Source organism: Pristiophorus japonicus, chromosome 3 (genome assembly GCF_044704955.1).
Source record: "Pristiophorus japonicus isolate sPriJap1 chromosome 3, sPriJap1.hap1, whole genome shotgun sequence".
Classification (NCBI taxonomy): domain Eukaryota; kingdom Metazoa; phylum Chordata; class Chondrichthyes; family Pristiophoridae; genus Pristiophorus; species Pristiophorus japonicus.
In genome coordinates, this window is record NC_091979.1 from 237,242,197 (window position 1) to 237,260,722 (window position 18,526).

At 47.5% G+C, this 18,526-nt stretch overlaps 1 protein-coding gene across 1 annotated transcript in view; it reads left to right on the forward strand.

The window, feature by feature from the left end:
• The window catches only part of LOC139260187 (protrudin-like), a 187,511-nt gene that overhangs the window by 38,573 nt on the left and 130,412 nt on the right, over positions 1 to 18,526 (forward strand). The window contains exon 5 of the mRNA XM_070876452.1: positions 13,483 to 13,616. Within this exon, the coding sequence (XP_070732553.1) occupies positions 13,483 to 13,616 (134 nt within the window). The remainder of the gene's footprint in view (positions 1 to 13,482; positions 13,617 to 18,526) is intronic.

Here is an 18,526-nt window from a genome sequence, read left to right on the forward strand (position 1 = left end):
CCCCACTGACACCTGGGAGTCCCTGGCCAAAGACCGCCCTAGGTGGAGGAAGTGCATCCGGGAGTGCGTTGAGCACCTTGAGTCTCATCGCCGAGAGCGTGCAGAAATCCAGCGCAGGGTGCGGAAAGAGCGTGCGGCAAACCTGTCCACCACCCCCCCTACCTTTTCCCCACCTGTGACAGAGACTGGAATTCCCGTGTTGGACTGTTCAGTCACCTAAGAACTCATTTTCAGAGTGGAAGCAAATCTTCTTCGATTTCAAGGGACTGCCTATGATGATGATGACCTGCTGAGCATGATTTTTCAGCGGAACTGCAGTGCATGGTCCAGTGACTGCAGCCAAGATCCACGCAGCTCCGGGAACTAAGCTCCCTTTGGGAGATCTGCACCTTGGTATCTTTTACATAACAGGTCCCACGCATTTACAGTCCCTGCTGCTTGTGTAACCAGGGACTTGAGCACATAAATCCAGGCCGATACTCCAGTGCAGCACTGTCAGAGGGTGCTGTCTTTCAGATGAGACTTTAAACCGAGGCCCCGTGGGCGTAAAAGATCCCATGGCCACTATTTCGAAGAAGAGCAGGGGAGTTATCCCTGGTGTCCTGGGCAAATATTTAACCCTCAATCAACATAACAAAAGCCCTCGCTGGTTCTGTGCATCAAAGAACTTGTCTCCCTCGGGAAACGGTTATCACTCGGAGCTGGTGGCTGAAGAGAAACCTTTCGCCAATCTCTTTGTGGTCCATTCATAAAAATCCATGCATTTACGTTTTTTGCTTTTAAAAGCCGGACCACCGGTTGTGCAAGACTTCGAGAGTAAAGGGAACATTGTCTTTCAACCTCCCGCCCCACTCACACCTCACCCCAAGACCTGCACCTCCTGACACTGAAAGGCCCTTATCCCGCTCGCTAATGACCCTGCCCAATTGTGAAGAGCTTGAGTGTCAGCAAGTGCAGCACAAACTATGAAGTACTGTTTATTTTGTATTCTTCCTCGAGTTGAAATTCTTGTGCAACTTGATGATAAAACTTTACGGTAGGAAGGAAATAAATAATTTTTTTTGTTTTGAAAAATATATATATTTTAGGCAAATTCTTTGTGCTACACCAAACTGAAGGGAGTGTGGACAAGCAATCCCCGATTGGGTATAAGCCCACCTAGCTGAAGATAATAAGATTCCTTGATGCTGTGGCGTAATCCCCGACCTCTGAAACCCCTTCTCATTATTGCTTCCCTTTCCCATACCAGCCACCCTCTGAACGAGAGCACCAATTCGTGCTGATTTAAGGGCAATCTGACCACCTGCGATCTGGGTTGGGGCGTAGTATCGTTCCGCGCACACCCACCAACCCCGCCCCCCCACGCCCCCCACGCCCATTGTAAAATACTCCTCTTGGAGGTCCGTTTGACAATAGGAGAAATGCAACCACTAATGGCGAATTTTGAAGGGTTGTCATTTGATCTGGGGATTTATGTGTCTGGTTGCAAGTTCTTAACATTCCCTGTTCGTTCAAGCTCGGAAAGGACAGCTCATCTGGAAATTGTTTGGTGCAGTATGGTTTGCCCTTGGGGAGTCTGTGTGGAGAAGGCGGTATTAGAAATATATTAATACAATGAAAAATATCCTGTTGCCTGATGATCACTCACTCGGAATTGCAACAGCTCAAAGCAAATTTAGCCTAACCACATAATAACAAGCTACAGATTATTCCTTGGTCCCGTTCAAAGCTCCATTAAAGGCGGTGCTCAAATCCTCCTTGGGCTGTAACCCCCCCCCATTAACAATGTAACCACTGCCCCTCATGTCTCAGTTGGGCAATTGAACAACCCAGTGTGGTACAAAGCCCCACGGACCAGGAAGGGTGCCAGGTTAGAACCTCATTGGCTTCGTGGTTCTATGACTATCGAGGGTCGAGAAGATCAAGTATGGTCCTGTACCCAATTGCAATCCATTGACTCTTACTAAAAGGTGAACCTGTGCGGACATAGAATCATAGAATGATTAAATAAAGAAAAGAAAGACTTTGATTTATATAGAGCCTTTCACGACCACTGGATGTCCCAAGCGCTTTACAGCCAATTAAGTACTTTTGGAGTGTAGTCACTGTTGTAACATGGCAGCCAATTTGCGCACAACAATTTGATAATGACCAGATGGTTTTTTGTTCTGTTGATTGAGGGATGAATATTGGCCCCAGGACACCGGGGAGAACTCCCCTGCTCTTCTTCGAAATAGTACCATGGGATCTTATACATCCACTTGAGAGAGCAGACAAGGCCTCAGTTTAACATCTCATCCGAAAGACCACCTCCGGCAATGCAGTGCTCCCTCAGCACTGCACTGAAGTGTCAGCCTAGATATTTTTGTGCTCAAGTCTCTCGAGTGGGACTTGAACCCAGAACGAGCCCATTCGGCCCGTCGAGCCCGTGCCTTCTCTCTGCAAGAGTATTTCAACCAGTCCCACTCTCCCGCCCTTTCCCCGTAGCCCTGAAAATTATTTTCCTTCAGGTGTTTATCAACTCCCCTTTGAAAGCCTCGATTGAGTCTGCCTCCACCACCCTCTCAGGCCGTGCATTCCAGATCCTAACCACTCGCTGTGTAAAAAAGGTTTTCCTCATGTCGTCTTTGGTTCTTCTGCCAATCGCCTTCAATCTGGTTCTCCACCCTTCCGCCAATGGGAACAGTTTCTATTTACACTATCTAGGCCGCTCGTGATTTTAAACACCTCAATCAAATCTCCTCTCAACCTAAGGAGAAAAACCCCAGCTTCTCCAGTCTGGCCGCATAACTAAAGTCCCTCATCCCTGGTACCATTCTTGAAATCTTTTTTGCACCCTTTCTTCAGGCCTTCACTTCCTTCCTAAAGTACGGTGCCCAGAATTGGACACTACTCCAGTTGAGGCCAAACCAGTGTTTTATAAAGGTTCACAATAACTTCCTTGCTTTTGTACTCTGTTGTATCAAAGAACGGGTGGGGTGGGTCTCACCTGTGGAAGAGCAGCCCGCCCACGTGCACTAGGCTGACAAATGAGGAATGGCCTCCGGGTGAAGTAGCAGTTGCCTGCCGCCAACCGTGGAACTTTCGGGCGAGGAGGGAGAGACAATTGTAAAATAACACACTAGATTTTTGGGGAATAATAATCATCATCATAGGCAGTCCCTCGGGATCGAGGAAGACTTGCTTCCACTCCTGAAGTGAGTTCTTTGGTGGCTGAACAGTCCAATGTGGGAACCACAGTCCCTGTCACAGATGGGACAGATAGTCATTGAGGGAAGGGGTGGGTAGGACTGGTTTGGCACACGCTCTTTCCGCTGCCTGTGCTTGATTTCTGCATGCACTCGGCGATGAGACTCAAGGTGCTCAGCGCCCTCCTGGATGCACTTCCTCCACTTAGGGCAGTCTTTGGCCAGGGACTCCCAGGTGTCGGTGGGGATGTCGCACTTTATCAGGGAGGCTTTGAGGGTGTCCTTGTAATGTTTCCGCTGCCCACCTTTGGCTCATTTGCATTGAAGGAGCTCCGAGTAGAGCACTTGCTTTGGGAGTCTCGTGTCTGGCATGCGGACAATGTGGCCTGCCCAGCGAAGCTGATCGAGTGTGGTCAGTGCTTCAGTGCTGGGGATGTTAGCCTGGACATATTGATAACAATACGTGGAGAAAGATATGCGTTTGATGTCTTTTGTATCATGTGGAACTTGAAAAGAGCTAGAAAGTGTACTTTGCACAAGCTTGCCCAATTGAGCAGCCTCCTGAAGCCATCGGGGACAGACACACAGGCAGAGGGGGTCTTTGGGAACATTACAAGGACCTTGTTTTGGGTCAAATTTTACATTGCTTTTTAGTGTAGGAGAAGCAATTATAAAAAAAAATCTCTATTTTGAAGAATAGCTAGGTTCTGTATAATGTAGATCATCCGCTGTTTGTCCTTGCCACTGTTTATTTACTGTTAATCAATCTGGTAGTTTAGCCTCAGTCATGTTTTGATTGTTTTACTGTACTACTTTCTACAGTCAAGGCAATCGAAAGGGCAAATGATATGTCCATCCCATAAACCACATCCCTGATTTTGAGCCTGGGATCCACGGCAGTTGCTCATAGATTGTGGACGTAAAGGCATACTCTGGTTTGTAGGGGGCAAAGGCCCACTTATAGCACTGGATTTCAGTATTCAGCACAAGAAAGATATCTGAAGTAAACATTCAAAAAACAGACTGGCTAATGTTTTGGGACAGACACTTTCATCAGAGCGTTTTACAGCATCTACTACCCGATGCAGAATAATAGATAACAGAATAATAGCTACTTGGCAGTAATAGGACTGTAATCTAACCCGAACCCCATAGTTTCAGTACACAATCAGAAATCGTTATAAGATCGTAATCTAATCAAGAACTTATTGATCAAGGTTCACTCGATTAATTACTGGGATGAGAAGGTTATCCTACGAGGAGGGATTGAGCAGAATGGGCCTATACTCTCGAGTTTAGAAAATTGAGAGGCGATTTCATTGAAAAGTATAACATTCTAAGAGGGCTTGACAGGGTAGATGCTGAGAGGCTGTTTTCCCTGGCTGGAGAGTCTACAACTATGGGTCACAGTCTCAGAATAAGGAGTCGGCCATTTAGGACTGAGATGAGAAATTTCTTCGCTCAGAGGGTTGTGAATCTTTGGAATTCTCTGCCCCAGAGGGCTGTGAATGCTCAGTCGTTGAATATATTCAAGACTGGGATCGATAGATTTTTGGATTCTGGGGGAATTGAGGGATTATGGGGGTAGGGTGGGAACGTGGAGTTGAGGTAGAAGATCGGCCATGATCTTATTGAATGGCAGAGTAGGCTCGAGGGGTCGTATGGCCTATTCTTGCTTCTATTTCTCATGTTATGTTCTTAACTTCAGATTCTATATAGTGAAATGAATACTTGAAAGTGTGTGCATCTGATTGAATTGAGAGGTTTGCTGGTTTATAATGGCTATGTACACAGATGATTACATGGTAGTAATCTAATCACGAGCTTCAGATGTTATAAACCACTTGAATAAAAACTCAACTGTTTGCAACCCTCATCTGAATCCCATTGCAGCTTTGAAATTGCTTCTGGATATCTTGTGTTGTGTTGTATAATGTTTACTGAATTCCCCTGATGGCTCAGATAGTAAAGGCAGTGTGCAGCTCAGTCGTACAGACCAGGAAGTTAACCAGTTAAGGAGGCCATTAGTCCCACCGCCCGTATTGTCTTCTAGTTCAAGTATTTATCTGCCCTTCCCATTTTAAAAGATGCAAATTTGTGTTTGCCTCAACTGCTTGTGTCAGCCGTGGCTCGGTGAGCAACACCCTCACCTCCGAGTCAGAAGGTTGTGCTCAAGTCCACTGCTGCACTGCGGAGGTGTCGAGTTTCAGATGAGACTTTGAACCGAGACCTTGTCTGTCCTCGCAGGTGGATGAAAAAAATACCATGGCACTATTTCGAAGAAGAGCAGGGGAGTTATCCCTGGTGTCCTGGCCAATATTTATTTCTCAATCAACATCACTAAAGCAGATTATCAGGTCATTATCACATTGCTGTTTGTGGGAGCTTGCTGTGCGCAAATTGGCTGCCACGTTCCCTACATTACAACAGTGACTACACATCAAAAAAAAAAGTACCAAAGGCAGACGACCTATTTGCGACACTGGCGGGAGGGAAAACGTTCGCGAAGCTGGACTTGACCTCGGCCTACATGACGCAGGAGCTGGAGGAATCATCGAAAGGCCTCACCTGCATCAACATGCACAAAGCTCGCTTCATTTACAACAGATGCCCGTTTGGGATTCAATCGGCCGTGGCAATATTCCAGAGGGACATGGAAAACTTGTTGAAGTCGGTCCTGCGTACCGTGGTCTTCTAGGACGACATCTTGGTTACAGGTCGGGACACCGTCGAGCACCTGCAGAACCTGGAAGAGGCTCTTATTGGCTTAATCGTTTGGGGCTCAGGTTAAAATGCACAAAGTCCGTTTTCCTGGCGCCTGAAGTGAAGTTCCTGAGGAGAAGAATCTCATCGGATGGCATCAGGCCCACCGATTCGAAGACGGAGGCAATCAAAAACGTAGCAAGACCACAGAACGTGACGGAGCTGCGGTCGTTTCTAGGACTCCTGAACGATTTTGTTAACTTTTTACCGGGTCTTAGCACATTGTTAGAACCCCTGCACTCTTTACTGCGTAAAGGAGATGAATGGGTATGGGGTAACAGCCAAGAAAATGGCTTTGAGAAAGCTAGGAAGCTGTTTACAACACAAGCAATTTGTTTGAATATATGATCCATGTAAGCGTTTGGTACTAGCATGTGATGCATCGTCATACGGAGTCGGGTGTGTATTGCAACAAGCTAATGAATTTGGGAAATTGCAACCGGTTGCTTCTGCATCCAGAAGTCTGTCTAAGGCTGAGAGGGCCTACAGTATGATCGAAAAAGAAGTGTTAGCGTGTGTTTACGGGGTAAAGAAAATGCATCAATATCTGTTCGGGCTCAAATTTGAATTGGAAACCGACCATAAGCTGCTTATATCCATCCCTCTTTTCTGAAAATAAGGGGATAAATATGAATACATCGGCCCGCATCCAGAGATGGGCACTCGCATTGTCCGCATACAACTACACCATCCGCCACAGGCCAGGCACAGAAAACTGTGCCGATGCTCTCAGCAGGCTGCCATTGCCCACCACAGGGGTGAAGATGGCACAGCCCGCAGATTTAGTCATGGTAATGGAAGCATTCGAAAATGAGCAATCACCTGTTAACGCCCGACAGATTAGAACCTGGACAAGCCAGGACCTACTTTACTGACCTTAGTTTAAAAAAAACTCTGCTTTCCACGGGAGTTGGTCTCGTGTCCCGTTAGAGATGCAGGAAGAAATAAAGCCATTACAGCGGTGCAAAGATGAAATGTATATACAGGCTGACTGCCTCCTATGGGGTAATCGGGTAGTGGTGCCAAAAAAGGGCAGGGAGACTTTCATTAGTGATCTCCACAGTACCCACCGAGGCATCGTAATGATGAAAGCGATAGCCAGATCACACGTGTGGTGGCCCGGTATCGATGCAGACTTAGAGTCCTGCATGCATAAATGTAACATGTTCACAGTTAAACAATGCACCCAGGGAGGCGTCACTAAGTTTATGGTTCTGGCCCTCCAAACCGTGGTCCAGGGTCCATGTCGACTATGCAGGCCCATTTCTTGGGAAAAATGTTCTTAGTGGTTGTAGATGCACACTCCAAATGGATTGAATGTGTACTAATGTCGGCAAGCACGTCCGCTGCCACCATTGAAAGCCTACAGGGCCATGTTTGCCATGCACGGCCTGCCTGATGTCCTTGTAAGTGACAATGGGCCGTGCTTTACCAGCGCCGAGTTCAAGGAGTTCATGACCCGCAATGGGATCAAACATGTCACATTTGCCCCGTTTAAACCAGTGTCCAACGGTCAGGCAGAACGAGCAGTTCAAACAATCGAGCAGAGCTTGAAAAGGGTAACTGAAGGCTCACTACAGGCTCTCTTATCCCGAGTCCTGCTTAGTTACCACACAAGACCCCACTCGCTCACTGGGGTCCCTCCCGCTGAACTGCTCATGAAAAGGGCACTCTAGATAAGGCTCTCGTTAGTCCACTCTACACGATCTACACGAACAGGTAGAGAGCAGGTGGCTTCAACAGAATACATATCATGATTGCGCAAATGTGTCACACACATTTGAGATAAATGATCCTGTATTTGTGTTGAACTATGGACAAGGTCCCAAGTGGCTTCCTGGCATTGTTCTGGCCAAAGAGGAGAGTAGGGTGTTTGTGGTCAAACTCTCAAATGGACTCACCTGCAGGAAACACTTGGACCAAATCAAACTCAGATTTACGGACTATCCAGAACAACCCACAATAGACTCCACCTTTTTCGACCCTCGCTAACACACACACAAGTGGCAACTGACCCAGCAGTTGACCACGAAGCAGAACCCATCACCCGCGGCAGCCCAGCAAGACTCACCACCCCCAACAGCCCAGCAAGGCCAGCTGCGCAACAGCCCAGCGAGGGCCCAACAAACGACTCACCAACATCGGCATTTGCACCAAAACGATCAACCAGGGAAAGGAAGTCCCCAGATCGACTCACATTGTAAATAGTTATACTATTGACTTTGTGTGGGGCGGGAGAAAGAGAGAGAGAGAGAGAGAGAGTCGTTATATATGTAAACCTGTAAATACCATGTCTAACCACCAGAGGGCTTATCCCCTGGAGTCCCAAGGAATACACAATCACTTGAGAGCACCTGTATATAAGGAGGCCTCAGGCTGGAAAGGACTCTGAGATTTGTAATAAAGGACTACGGTCATACCTTACTTTGAGCTTGCAGTATCTAGTCTGACTCTTAAGTCTTGAATAAACACTCCCCACCCACCCTTTCCTTCAACGACTGTCTGTCCCACCTGTGACAGGGACTGTAATTCCCGTATTGAACTGTTTACTCACCTGAGAACTCACTCTTAGAGTGGAAGCAAGTCTTCCTTGATTTCGAGAGACTGCCAATGATGATGAGAAATGCAAGTCTTTCTTTTCCCTGTAGCGAACCATTACATGTTCAAACAAACCTCGGTTTGAAGAAAATTTTTCCTAATCTTTCCAAGTTAAATAACTACCACTGACTGCCCCAACCAGAGGAAATGGTCATTCCCTTATCAAAACTCAGCACGGGCCAGCCCACACTGCACACTAGGTCCGTGCAGCAGAGCAGGTCTCCAGTCGTCTTGGTTAACCCTTGCCACTGGACCAAGACCTCGTTCTGTCAAGCCCGTGTGGTGGCTGATGTGCAACGGCCACCACTCGTTTAAAAAAATCCACGCACAGGCATCTTCCACTCTTCAGAATGTAGTTCGGGACCTGGGATATTAGGTCCTTCATTGAAACACCTGTGAACTCATCCTTTTTTGGCGTGGAATCAAGTCATCCTTGTTTTGAGGGACTGCCTATGATGATGATGATGATATCAAAACTCTTCATAATTGTAAAGACCTTCTAGCCTGTAACTCTGCAACAAGTAACTTGTGGCTGTAGAATAGTGTGTTTGGTTGCTCCAGAATCAACCTGGAATACACAAGAATCCTGCAGGGTTAACCTCCTGTTAATCGTCCTCTCCTGATGATCCACTAGAATATTTGCTGACTTCTCTTGTTTGTATTTCATCTTTTTGAATACATTTCTGTTGCCGTTTTGTACTACACTTGTCTTCGTTCCCACGCCTAAGCAGTTGCTGCGCGCTACGTGTAAACCTGATATTTGGAGACTCGATTGCCTACTCATTTCCATTGCTCACTAGTGAGGTCTCCTCCATAACGGTGGGTTAAGGCAGGCTGTGCTGTGTTGGGTGCTGGCATGGCAGAGGCCACTGAAAAGCAGATGGATTCAAAGTAATTGGCAAAAGAACCAGAGGCGACATGAGGAAAACATTTTTTTTTAAGCGGTGAACTGTGATCCGGAAAGCACTGCCTGAAAGGAGGGTGGAAGCAGATTCAATAATAACTTTCAGCAGAGAATTGGATAACTACTTAAGGTTACATAAGAACATAAGAAATAGGAACAGGAGCCCCTCGAGCCTGCTCCGCCATTCAATACGATCATGGGCTCAGCTCCACTTCCCTGCCCACTCACCATAACCCCTTATCCCCTTATCATTTAAAAAAACTGTCTATTTCTGTCTTAAATTCATTCAATATCCCAGCTTCCACAGCTCTCTGAGGCAGCGAATTCCACAGATTTACAACCCTGTGAGAGAAGAAATGTCTCCTCATCTCAGTTTTAAATGGGCAGCCCCTTATTCTAAGATTATGCCCCCTAATTCTAGTCTCTCCTATCAATGGAAAAATCCTCTCTGCATCCACCTTGTCAAGCCCCCTCATAATCTTATACGTTTCGATAAGATCACCTCTCATTCTTCTGAATTCCAATGAGTAGAGGCCCAACCTACTCAACCTTTCCTTAAAAGTCAACCCCCTCATCTCCAAAATCAACCTCGTGAATCTTCTCTGAACTGCCTCCAAAGCAAGTATATCCTTTCGTAAATATGGAAACCAAAACTGTACGCAGTATTCCAGGTGTGGCCTCACCAATACTTTATATAGCTGTAGCAAGACTTCCCTGCTTTTATACTCCATCCCCATTGCAATTAAGGTTGGGTGGGTGGGGGGGGGGGGGGGAATTTACAGGGCTCTGGGGGAAGAGCAAGGGAATGGGACTAATTGGATCTCTCTTTCAAAGAGTCGGCACAGGCACGATGGGCCAAATGACCTCCTTCCGTGTTGCGTGATTCTAATTGTGGAATGTAATCTCCAAAACATTTTTTTAAAATAACCGGAATCGCCATGCAGTAAACGCTCAATTTAACTTATTTTGCTACTGTGACGCTGATTATAGAAGCTCTTCTGTAAATTAAATGAACATAATATTTTTGTGCCAAAGCAAAATAACTGTGGCTGCTGGAATTCTGAAATAAAAAAACAGAAAATACTGGAAACACTCAGCAGGTCAGACAGCATCTGTGAGTTAACATTTCGGGTCGATAACCTTTCGTCAGAACTTCAAGTATTTATGTAGTTCATTTATCGACCTGAAACGTTAACTCTGTTTCTCTCTCCACATTGCAGGAAAGATGTGATTGCACTGGAGAGGCTACAGAGGAGATTTACGAGATGTTGCCTGGACTGGAAAATTTTAGCTATGAGGAAAGATTGGATAGGTTGGGTTTGTTTTCTTTGGAACAGAGGAGGATGAGGGGAGACCTTATTGAGTTGTATAAAATTGAGGGGCCTAGATAGAGTGGATAAGAAGGACCTATTTCCCTCAGCAGAGGGGGTCAATAACCAGAGGGCATAGATTGAAAGTAATTGGTAGGAGGTTTAGAGGGGATTTGAGGGGAATTTCTTCACCCAGAGGGTGGTGGGGGTCTGGAACTCACTGCCTGAAAGGGCGGTAGAGGCAGAAACCCTCACCACATTTAAAAAGTACTTGGAAGTGCACCTGAAGTGCCTTAACCTACAGGACTATGGACCAAGAGCTGGAAAGTGGGATTAGGCTGGATAGCTCTTGGTCGGCCAGCGCAGACACGATGGACCGAATGGCCTCCTTCTGTGCCGTAAATTTGTTAAGATTCCAGATTGCTTTTTGGTGCATCTCTAGATCCAGATTGAGGAAAAGAATCCTGTGAACGTGACTTACTGAGGTTCTGATGCTGCAGTAGGTGCTCCAATTGCTGATGCTGCCCATCTCCCTGCTTTCCAGGATTATATATTCAAATTATTCTTTTTTTAAACATAGTAGTGGGCTGCAACCTCCTTCCTCTATAAATGTTTCCATCTAATTAGAAAATGTACTTTGCATCTGCCTGTGAGCTTTATTCCGAAAGGATTTGTGTGCGAAAATGGCTTGTCGGATGCAGACGCTGCGTTTTTCCATTCTCGTGTAGCTTTCTGCTGGGCTACAGTGTCCAGCTCATTCTCTACTCACAATTAGCAGAAATATTTCTGGAGAGGCAATTGGCTTTTTTGTAACTTTGGTCAGCAGACATTAGCATCTGAATATTTTGTTTTCTCATCTCTGCATACGTCTTCTTAAATTGGCACAACTTGTTTTATACCTCGTTCCCTGAAAGGCTTCTCTAAAGAGCACGGGAAGTGTCTGGGTGACTACCATAACTTGAGATGTGGGTGGCTTCACTGGACACATCCACTCAAGTGAATTAAATAAAATTCACTTGGAGTGATTTAAAGAAACATTCTAAACACTTATTGTTTCCTGTGCATATGCACCGTGTATGTGAATGGGCAGCGTTGTAGGATTTTTTTCCTCCTCTAAGGTCATTTTCAATCATAAGGCACTCTATCCTATCTGTGACTTGGACCATGTACTTTCTCCTCTGTCCCTATCTCACTCCCAGCCGTGCCGAAATCCTTACAAACACTTTAGTTGTGGCTCAGTGGGTAGTGCACTCGCCTCTGAGTCAGAAGGTTGTGAGTTCAAATCCCACTCCGGGGACTTGAGCACAAAAGTCCAGGCTGACACTCCAGTGATGTGCTGAGGGAGTGCTGCGCTGTCGAAGGTGCTGTCTTTCAGATGAAACGTTAAACCTTCTCGGGTGGATGTAAAAGATCCCATGGCGCTATTTCGAAGAAGAGCAGGGGAGTTATCCCCGGTGTCCTGGCCAACATCTCTGTTGCTGCCCGATCGAGGACCATCTATCCCAGTCCAAACCTGGGACCCTTTTTGGCTGTGTAGCTTGGCCCCAATCTTTCAATCAACATAACTAAAACAGATTATCTGGTCATTATCACATTGCTGTTTGTGGGAGCTTGCTGTGCGCATATTGGCTGCCGCGTTTCCCATATTGAAACAACAACTGCACTCCAAAAAGTACTTCATTGGCTGTAAAACGCTTTGAGACATCCGCCGGTCGTGAAAGGCACTATATAAATGCAAATCTTTCTCCTTTCTCAGCTGTGTTGGCTATTGTAATAATAGAAAAAGCAAAACACTGCGGATGCTGGAAATCTGAAGGAAAAGCAGAATGACCTACTCCTGCACCCATTTTCTAAGATGCTGATAACACTCAGCGGGTCAGGCAGCATCTGTGGAGAGAGAGCAACAAAGGCGGAGTGTTACCGGTAGATTCTGTTTTTATTGCACTAATGCAAGTCACCTTCAGACATAAATTACTTCAGTTTTTTTCTCCCCTTCTCTCGCCCACGGCATTGAGACCAGTTGCAACACCTCTGTTGCGGCCCTGTCTAGGACCATCTATCCCAGTCCAAACCTGGGACTCTTTTTGGCCTGTGTAGCTTGGCCCCAGACTGACTCATTTACCCACTGATCCATCAAAGCAGTCCCATCTTTCAGTTCAGCTTGTTGGTTTGAGCAACTTTTGAGTTAAAGATTGATTTTCATTTATATAGCACCTGTCACGACCTCGGGACATCCCAAAGTGCTTTACAGCCAATCAAGTACTTTTGGAGTGTAGTCATTGTTGTAATGTAGGAAATGCGGCAGCCTAATTTGTGAACATCAAGCTCCCACAAACAGCAACAAGATAAATGACCAGATAATCTGTTTTAGTGATGATTGAGGGATAAATATTGGCCCCAGGACACCGGGGATAATTCCCCTGCTCTTCGAATAGTGCCAAGGGATCTTTTTGGTCCACCTGAGAGGACAGATGGGGGCCTCGGTTTAACGTCTCATTCTAAATACAGCCCCTCCGACAGTGCAGCGGAGCTCCCTCGGAGCGACTGCCTAGATTTTTGTGCTCAAGTCCTTGGAGGGGGACTTGAACTCTCAGCCTTTTGACTCGGAGACAAGGAATGCTACCCACTGAGCCTCAGCTGGACTGGGGGAAAAAAAGTGCAGAGTTTTCCAATGATCGTTTAATTTTCTTTCCTCCTGTGTGTTTTTGTGTTTCTGCAGTTATTACCGATTGCAAGGGAGCATTAATGCAGAATTTTAAATCGGAAGCAGAGATTGAAGCAGAGGTGGTTGCAGTGCCAGAGTCGGAAGGAGGTTTAAACCAGGACGTGACTCCAACAGCAGGCACTCCTGAGGTAAGAAAGGGATATGGCGATCGGGCGGGAAAGTGAAGTTGAGGTCGATGATCAGTCATGATCTCATTGAATGGTGAAGCAAGCTCGAGGGGCCGTAAGGCCTACTCCTGCTCCAAATTCTTATGTTCTTAAGAAGGCGGCTAGATTGTACAGGCTTGTGCAAAAACAACCTCCCCAAATAAACACTCTTGGAAGCAAGCAAGAAATATAGAACTTGCAACTTATATGGTGCCTTTCACAATCTACAAAGCACAAACAGCAATGTGATGATGGCCAGATACTCTGATTTAGTGACGTTGATTGAGGGATAAATATTGGCCCCAGGACACGGAGGAGAACCCCTGCTATTCTTCGAAGTAGTGCTGTGGGATCTTTTAAGTCCACCTATTATCTGAAAAACGACAACAACAACAACTTGTATTTATATAGCGCATTTAACATCGTGAAACGTCTCGGTGCTTCACAGGAGTGTTATGAGATAAACATTTGACATCGAGCCGCAAAAGTAAAAATTAGAGTAGGTGGCCAAAAGCTTGGTCAAAGGTATGTTTGAAAGAGGAAAGAGAGGCGGAGAGGTTTAGGGAGGGAGTTCCAGAACTTGGGGCCTAGGCAACATAAGGCACGGCCACCAATGGTTGAGCGATTATAATCAGGGATGTTCAAGAGGGTGGAATTAGGGGACTGCAAACATCTCGGGGTTGGGAAGGTGGGGTGGGGGGAGTGGGGTTGTGGGACTGGAGGAGATTACAGATGATAGGGAGGGGCGAGGCCATGGAGTAATTTGAAAATAAGGATGAGAATTTCGAAATCAAGGTGTTGCTTAACCGGGAGCCAATGTAGGTCAGCGAGCATAGGTGGCGATGGGTGAGCGGGACTTGGTGCGAGTTAGGACACGGAGGCAGCCGAGTTTTGGATCACCTCTAGTTTACATAGGATCGAATGTTGGAGGCCAGCCAGGCATGTGTTGGAATAGTCATGCCGAGAGGTAACAAAGGCATGGATGAGGGCTTCCGCTTGCTCGCTATCGCTCTTCCTTCCGCTTGCTCGCGATCTCTCTTCCTTCCGCTTGCTCGCGATCTCTCTTCCTTCCGCTTGCTCGCGATCTCTCTTCCTTCCGCTTGCTCGCGCTCTCTCTCCCTGCAGCGCGCGCACGCTCTCTCTCCCTGCAGCGCGCGCGCGCACGCTCTCTCTCCCTGCAGCGCGCGCGCGCTCTCTCTCCCTGCAGCGCGCGCGCGCTCTCTCTCCCTGCAGCGCGCGCGCGCTCTCTCTCCCTGCAGCGCGCGCGCGCTCTCTCTCCCTGCAGCGCGCGCGCTCTCTCTCCCTGCAGCGCGCGCGCGCTCTCTCTCCCTGCAGCGCGCGCGCGCTCTCTCTCCCTGCAGCGCGCGCGCTCTCTCTCCCTGCAGCGCGCGCGCGCTCTCTCTCCCTGCAGCGCGCGCGCGCTCTCTCTCCCTGCAGCGCGCGCGCGCTCTCTCTCCCTGCAGCGCGCGCGCGCGCTCTCTCTCCCTGCAGCGCGCGCGCGCGCTCTCTCTCCCTGCAGCGCGCGCGCGCGCTCTCTCTCCCTGCAGCGCGCGCGCGCGCTCTCTCTCCCTGCAGCGCGCGCGCGCGCTCTCTCTCCCTGCAGCGCGCCCGCGCTCTCTCTCCCTGCAGCGCTCTCTCCCTTCCTCCCTTCAGCGCGCGCTCGCGCTCTCTCCCTTCCTCCCTCCCTTCCTCCCTTCCTCCCTTCAGCGCGCGCTCGTGCTCTCTCCCTTCCTCCCTCCCTCCCTCCCTTCAGCGCGCGCTCGCGCTCTCTCCCTTCCTCTCTCCCTCCCTCCCTCCCTTCAGCGCGCGCTCGCGCTCTCTCCCTCCCTCCAGCACCCTCTCTCTCTCCCGCGTGTTTATGAAACTTGCTGGAAATTATTCAGTCCCTTAAAGTATCTGTTGTTTTGAGGATTTAATGTGAGGCATTTAAATATCCTTAACAAATTTACTACTTTTGTATATAAAGAGGAATACATGTTTGGATTAAAGTTTCCTGCCCAGCATGAGTTTGTATTCAGCCCAGATTGTTGGGTTGAAAGTGCTGAATATCCAACTGGGACTGTCTGGATCGAGTTCCTCATGGGCCAGAGTCTGTTGCTGTCATTCACAGAGTGCAAAGGATCCCCATTTCACATGTTCTGGCAACTAACAGATTCATACAACCTAATGTACATCTTTGTGTGGGAATCCATTGCTCTTTTCATCCATCACAATTATCGTGGCCATTGACCTCCGCCCCAGCCGCCTCCGTCTGGCAGGGAGTGCCCTTTAGACCTGACCGGCAACACCTGCAATTATCATTCCCCAGTTGGCTGGTGCGAGTTTTTAATTTTACAGTATCTGTTTGACACTGTGACACAGAGCAACAAAGTTAGATGTTGTGGGCTGAGGCAGCAGTTTGGGCACCTCAATAGGCCTCAGCACACCGACAAGCCTGCTTGCCTCCAGATGGCATGCTACAAGTTTAGCGTCGGCCAGTGGTTTCAGTTATGCACCAACTCCAAGCTTGTGGAGTGTAAGTTGGGTATCGGTCCCTGAACTGACCCCACAGCTGGGTGAGACTAACTCCCCCAGGGGAATTTCACTCCTCCTCATACCAGTGTCAGGTCGGGTCGTGTCAGCCATGGCCCAGTAGGTAGCACTCCCGCCCACACTCTGGAGGGTTGTGAGTTCAAATCCAACTCTAGAGATTTGAGCACAAAAATCTAGGCTGACATTCCAGTGCAGTGCTGAGGGAGTGCTGCACTGTCGGAGGTAGCGTCTTTCAGGTGAGACGTTAAACCGAGGCCCCGTCTGCTCTCTCAGGTGGACGTAAAAGATCCCATGGCACTATTCCAAAGAACAGCAGAGGAGTTATCGCCAGTGTCCTGGTCATTATTTGTCCCTCAATCAACATCACTAATACAGATTATCTGGTCATTATCACGTTGCTGTTTAGAAACATAGAAAATAGGTGCAGGAGTAGGCCATTCGGCCCTTCTAGCCTGCACCGCCATTCAATGAGTTCATGGCTGAACATGCAACTTCAGTACCCCCTTCCGGCTTTCTCGCCATACCCCTTGATCTCCCGAGTAGTAAGGACTTCATCTAACTCCCTTTTGAATATATTTAGTGAATTGACCTCAACAACTTTCTGTGGTAGAGAATTCCACAGGTTCACCACTCTCTGGGTGAAGAAGTTTCTCCTCATCTCGGTCCTAAATGGCTTACCCCTTATCCTTAGACTGTGACCCCTGGTTCTGGACTTCTCCAACATTGGGAACATTCTTCCTGCATCTAACCTGTCTAAACCCGTCTGAATTTTAAATGTTTCGATGAGGTCCCCTCTCATTCTTCTGAACTCCAGTGAATACAAGCCCAGTTGATCCAGTCTTTCTTGATAGGTCAGTCCCACCATCCCGGGAATCAGTCTGGTGAACCTTCGCTGCACTCCCTCAATAGCAAGAATGTCCTTCCTCAAGTTAGGAGACCAAAACTGTACACAATACTCCAGGTGTGGCCTCACCAAGGCCCTGTACAACTGTAGCAACACCTCCCTGCCCCTGTACTCAAATCCCCTCGCTATGAAGGCCAACATGCCATTTGCTTTCTTAACCGCCTGCTATACCTGCATGCCAACCTTCAATGACTGATGTACCATGACACCCAGGTCTCGTTGCACCTCCCCTTTTCCTAATCTGTCACCATTCAGATAATAGTCTGTCTCTCTGTTTTTACCACCAAAGTGGATAACCTCACATTTATCCACATTATACTTCATCTGCCATGCATTTGCCCACTCATCTAACCTATCCAAGTCACTCTGCAGCCTCATAGCATCCTCCTTGCAGCTCACACTGCCACCCAACTTAGTGTCATCCACAAATTTGGAGATACTACATTTAATCCCCTCGTCTAAATCATTAATGTACAGTGTAAACAGCTGGGGCCCCAGCACAGAACCTTGCGGTACCCCACTAGTCACTGCCTGCCATTCTGAAAAGTACCCATTTACTCCTACTCTTTGCCTCCTGTCTGACAACCAGTTCTCAATCCACGTCAGCACACTACCCCCAATCTCATGTGCTTTAACTTTGCACATTAATCTCTTGTGTGGGACCTTGTCGAAAACCTTCTGAAAGTCCAAATATACCACATCAACTGGTTCACCCTTGTCCACTCTACTGGAAACATCCTCAAAAAATTCCAGAAGATTTGTCAAGCATGATTTCCCTTTCACAAATCCATGCTGACTTGGACCTATCATGTCACCTCTTTCCAAATGCGCTGCTATGACATCCTTAATAATTGATTCCATCATTTTACCCACTACTGAGGTCAGGCTGACTGGTCTATAATTCCCTGTTTTCTCTCTCCCTCCTTTTTTAAAAAGTGGGGTTACGTTGGCTACCCTCCACTCGATAGGAACTGATCCAGAGTCAATGGAATGTTGGAAAATGACTGTCAATGCATCCGCTATTTCCAAGGCCACCTCCTTAAGTACTCTGGGATGCAGTCCATCAGGCCCTGGGGATTTATCGGCCTTCAATCCCAACAATTTCCCCAACACAATTTCCCGACTAATAAAGATTTCCCTCAGTTCCTCCTCCTTACTAGACCCTCTGACCCCTTTTATATCCGGAAGGTTGTTTGTGTCCTCCTTAGTGAATACCGAACCAAAGTAGTTGTTCAATTGGTCTGCCATTTCTTTGTTCCCCGTTATGACTTCCCCTGATTCTGGCTGCAGGGGACGTTTGCCTTTACTAACCTTTTACTCTTTACATATCTATAGAAACTTTTGCAATCCATCTTAATGTTCCCTGCAAGCTTCTTCTCGTACTCCATTTTCCCTGCCCTAATCAAACCATTTGTCCTCCTCTGCTGAGTTCTAAATTTCTCCCAGTCCCTGGGTT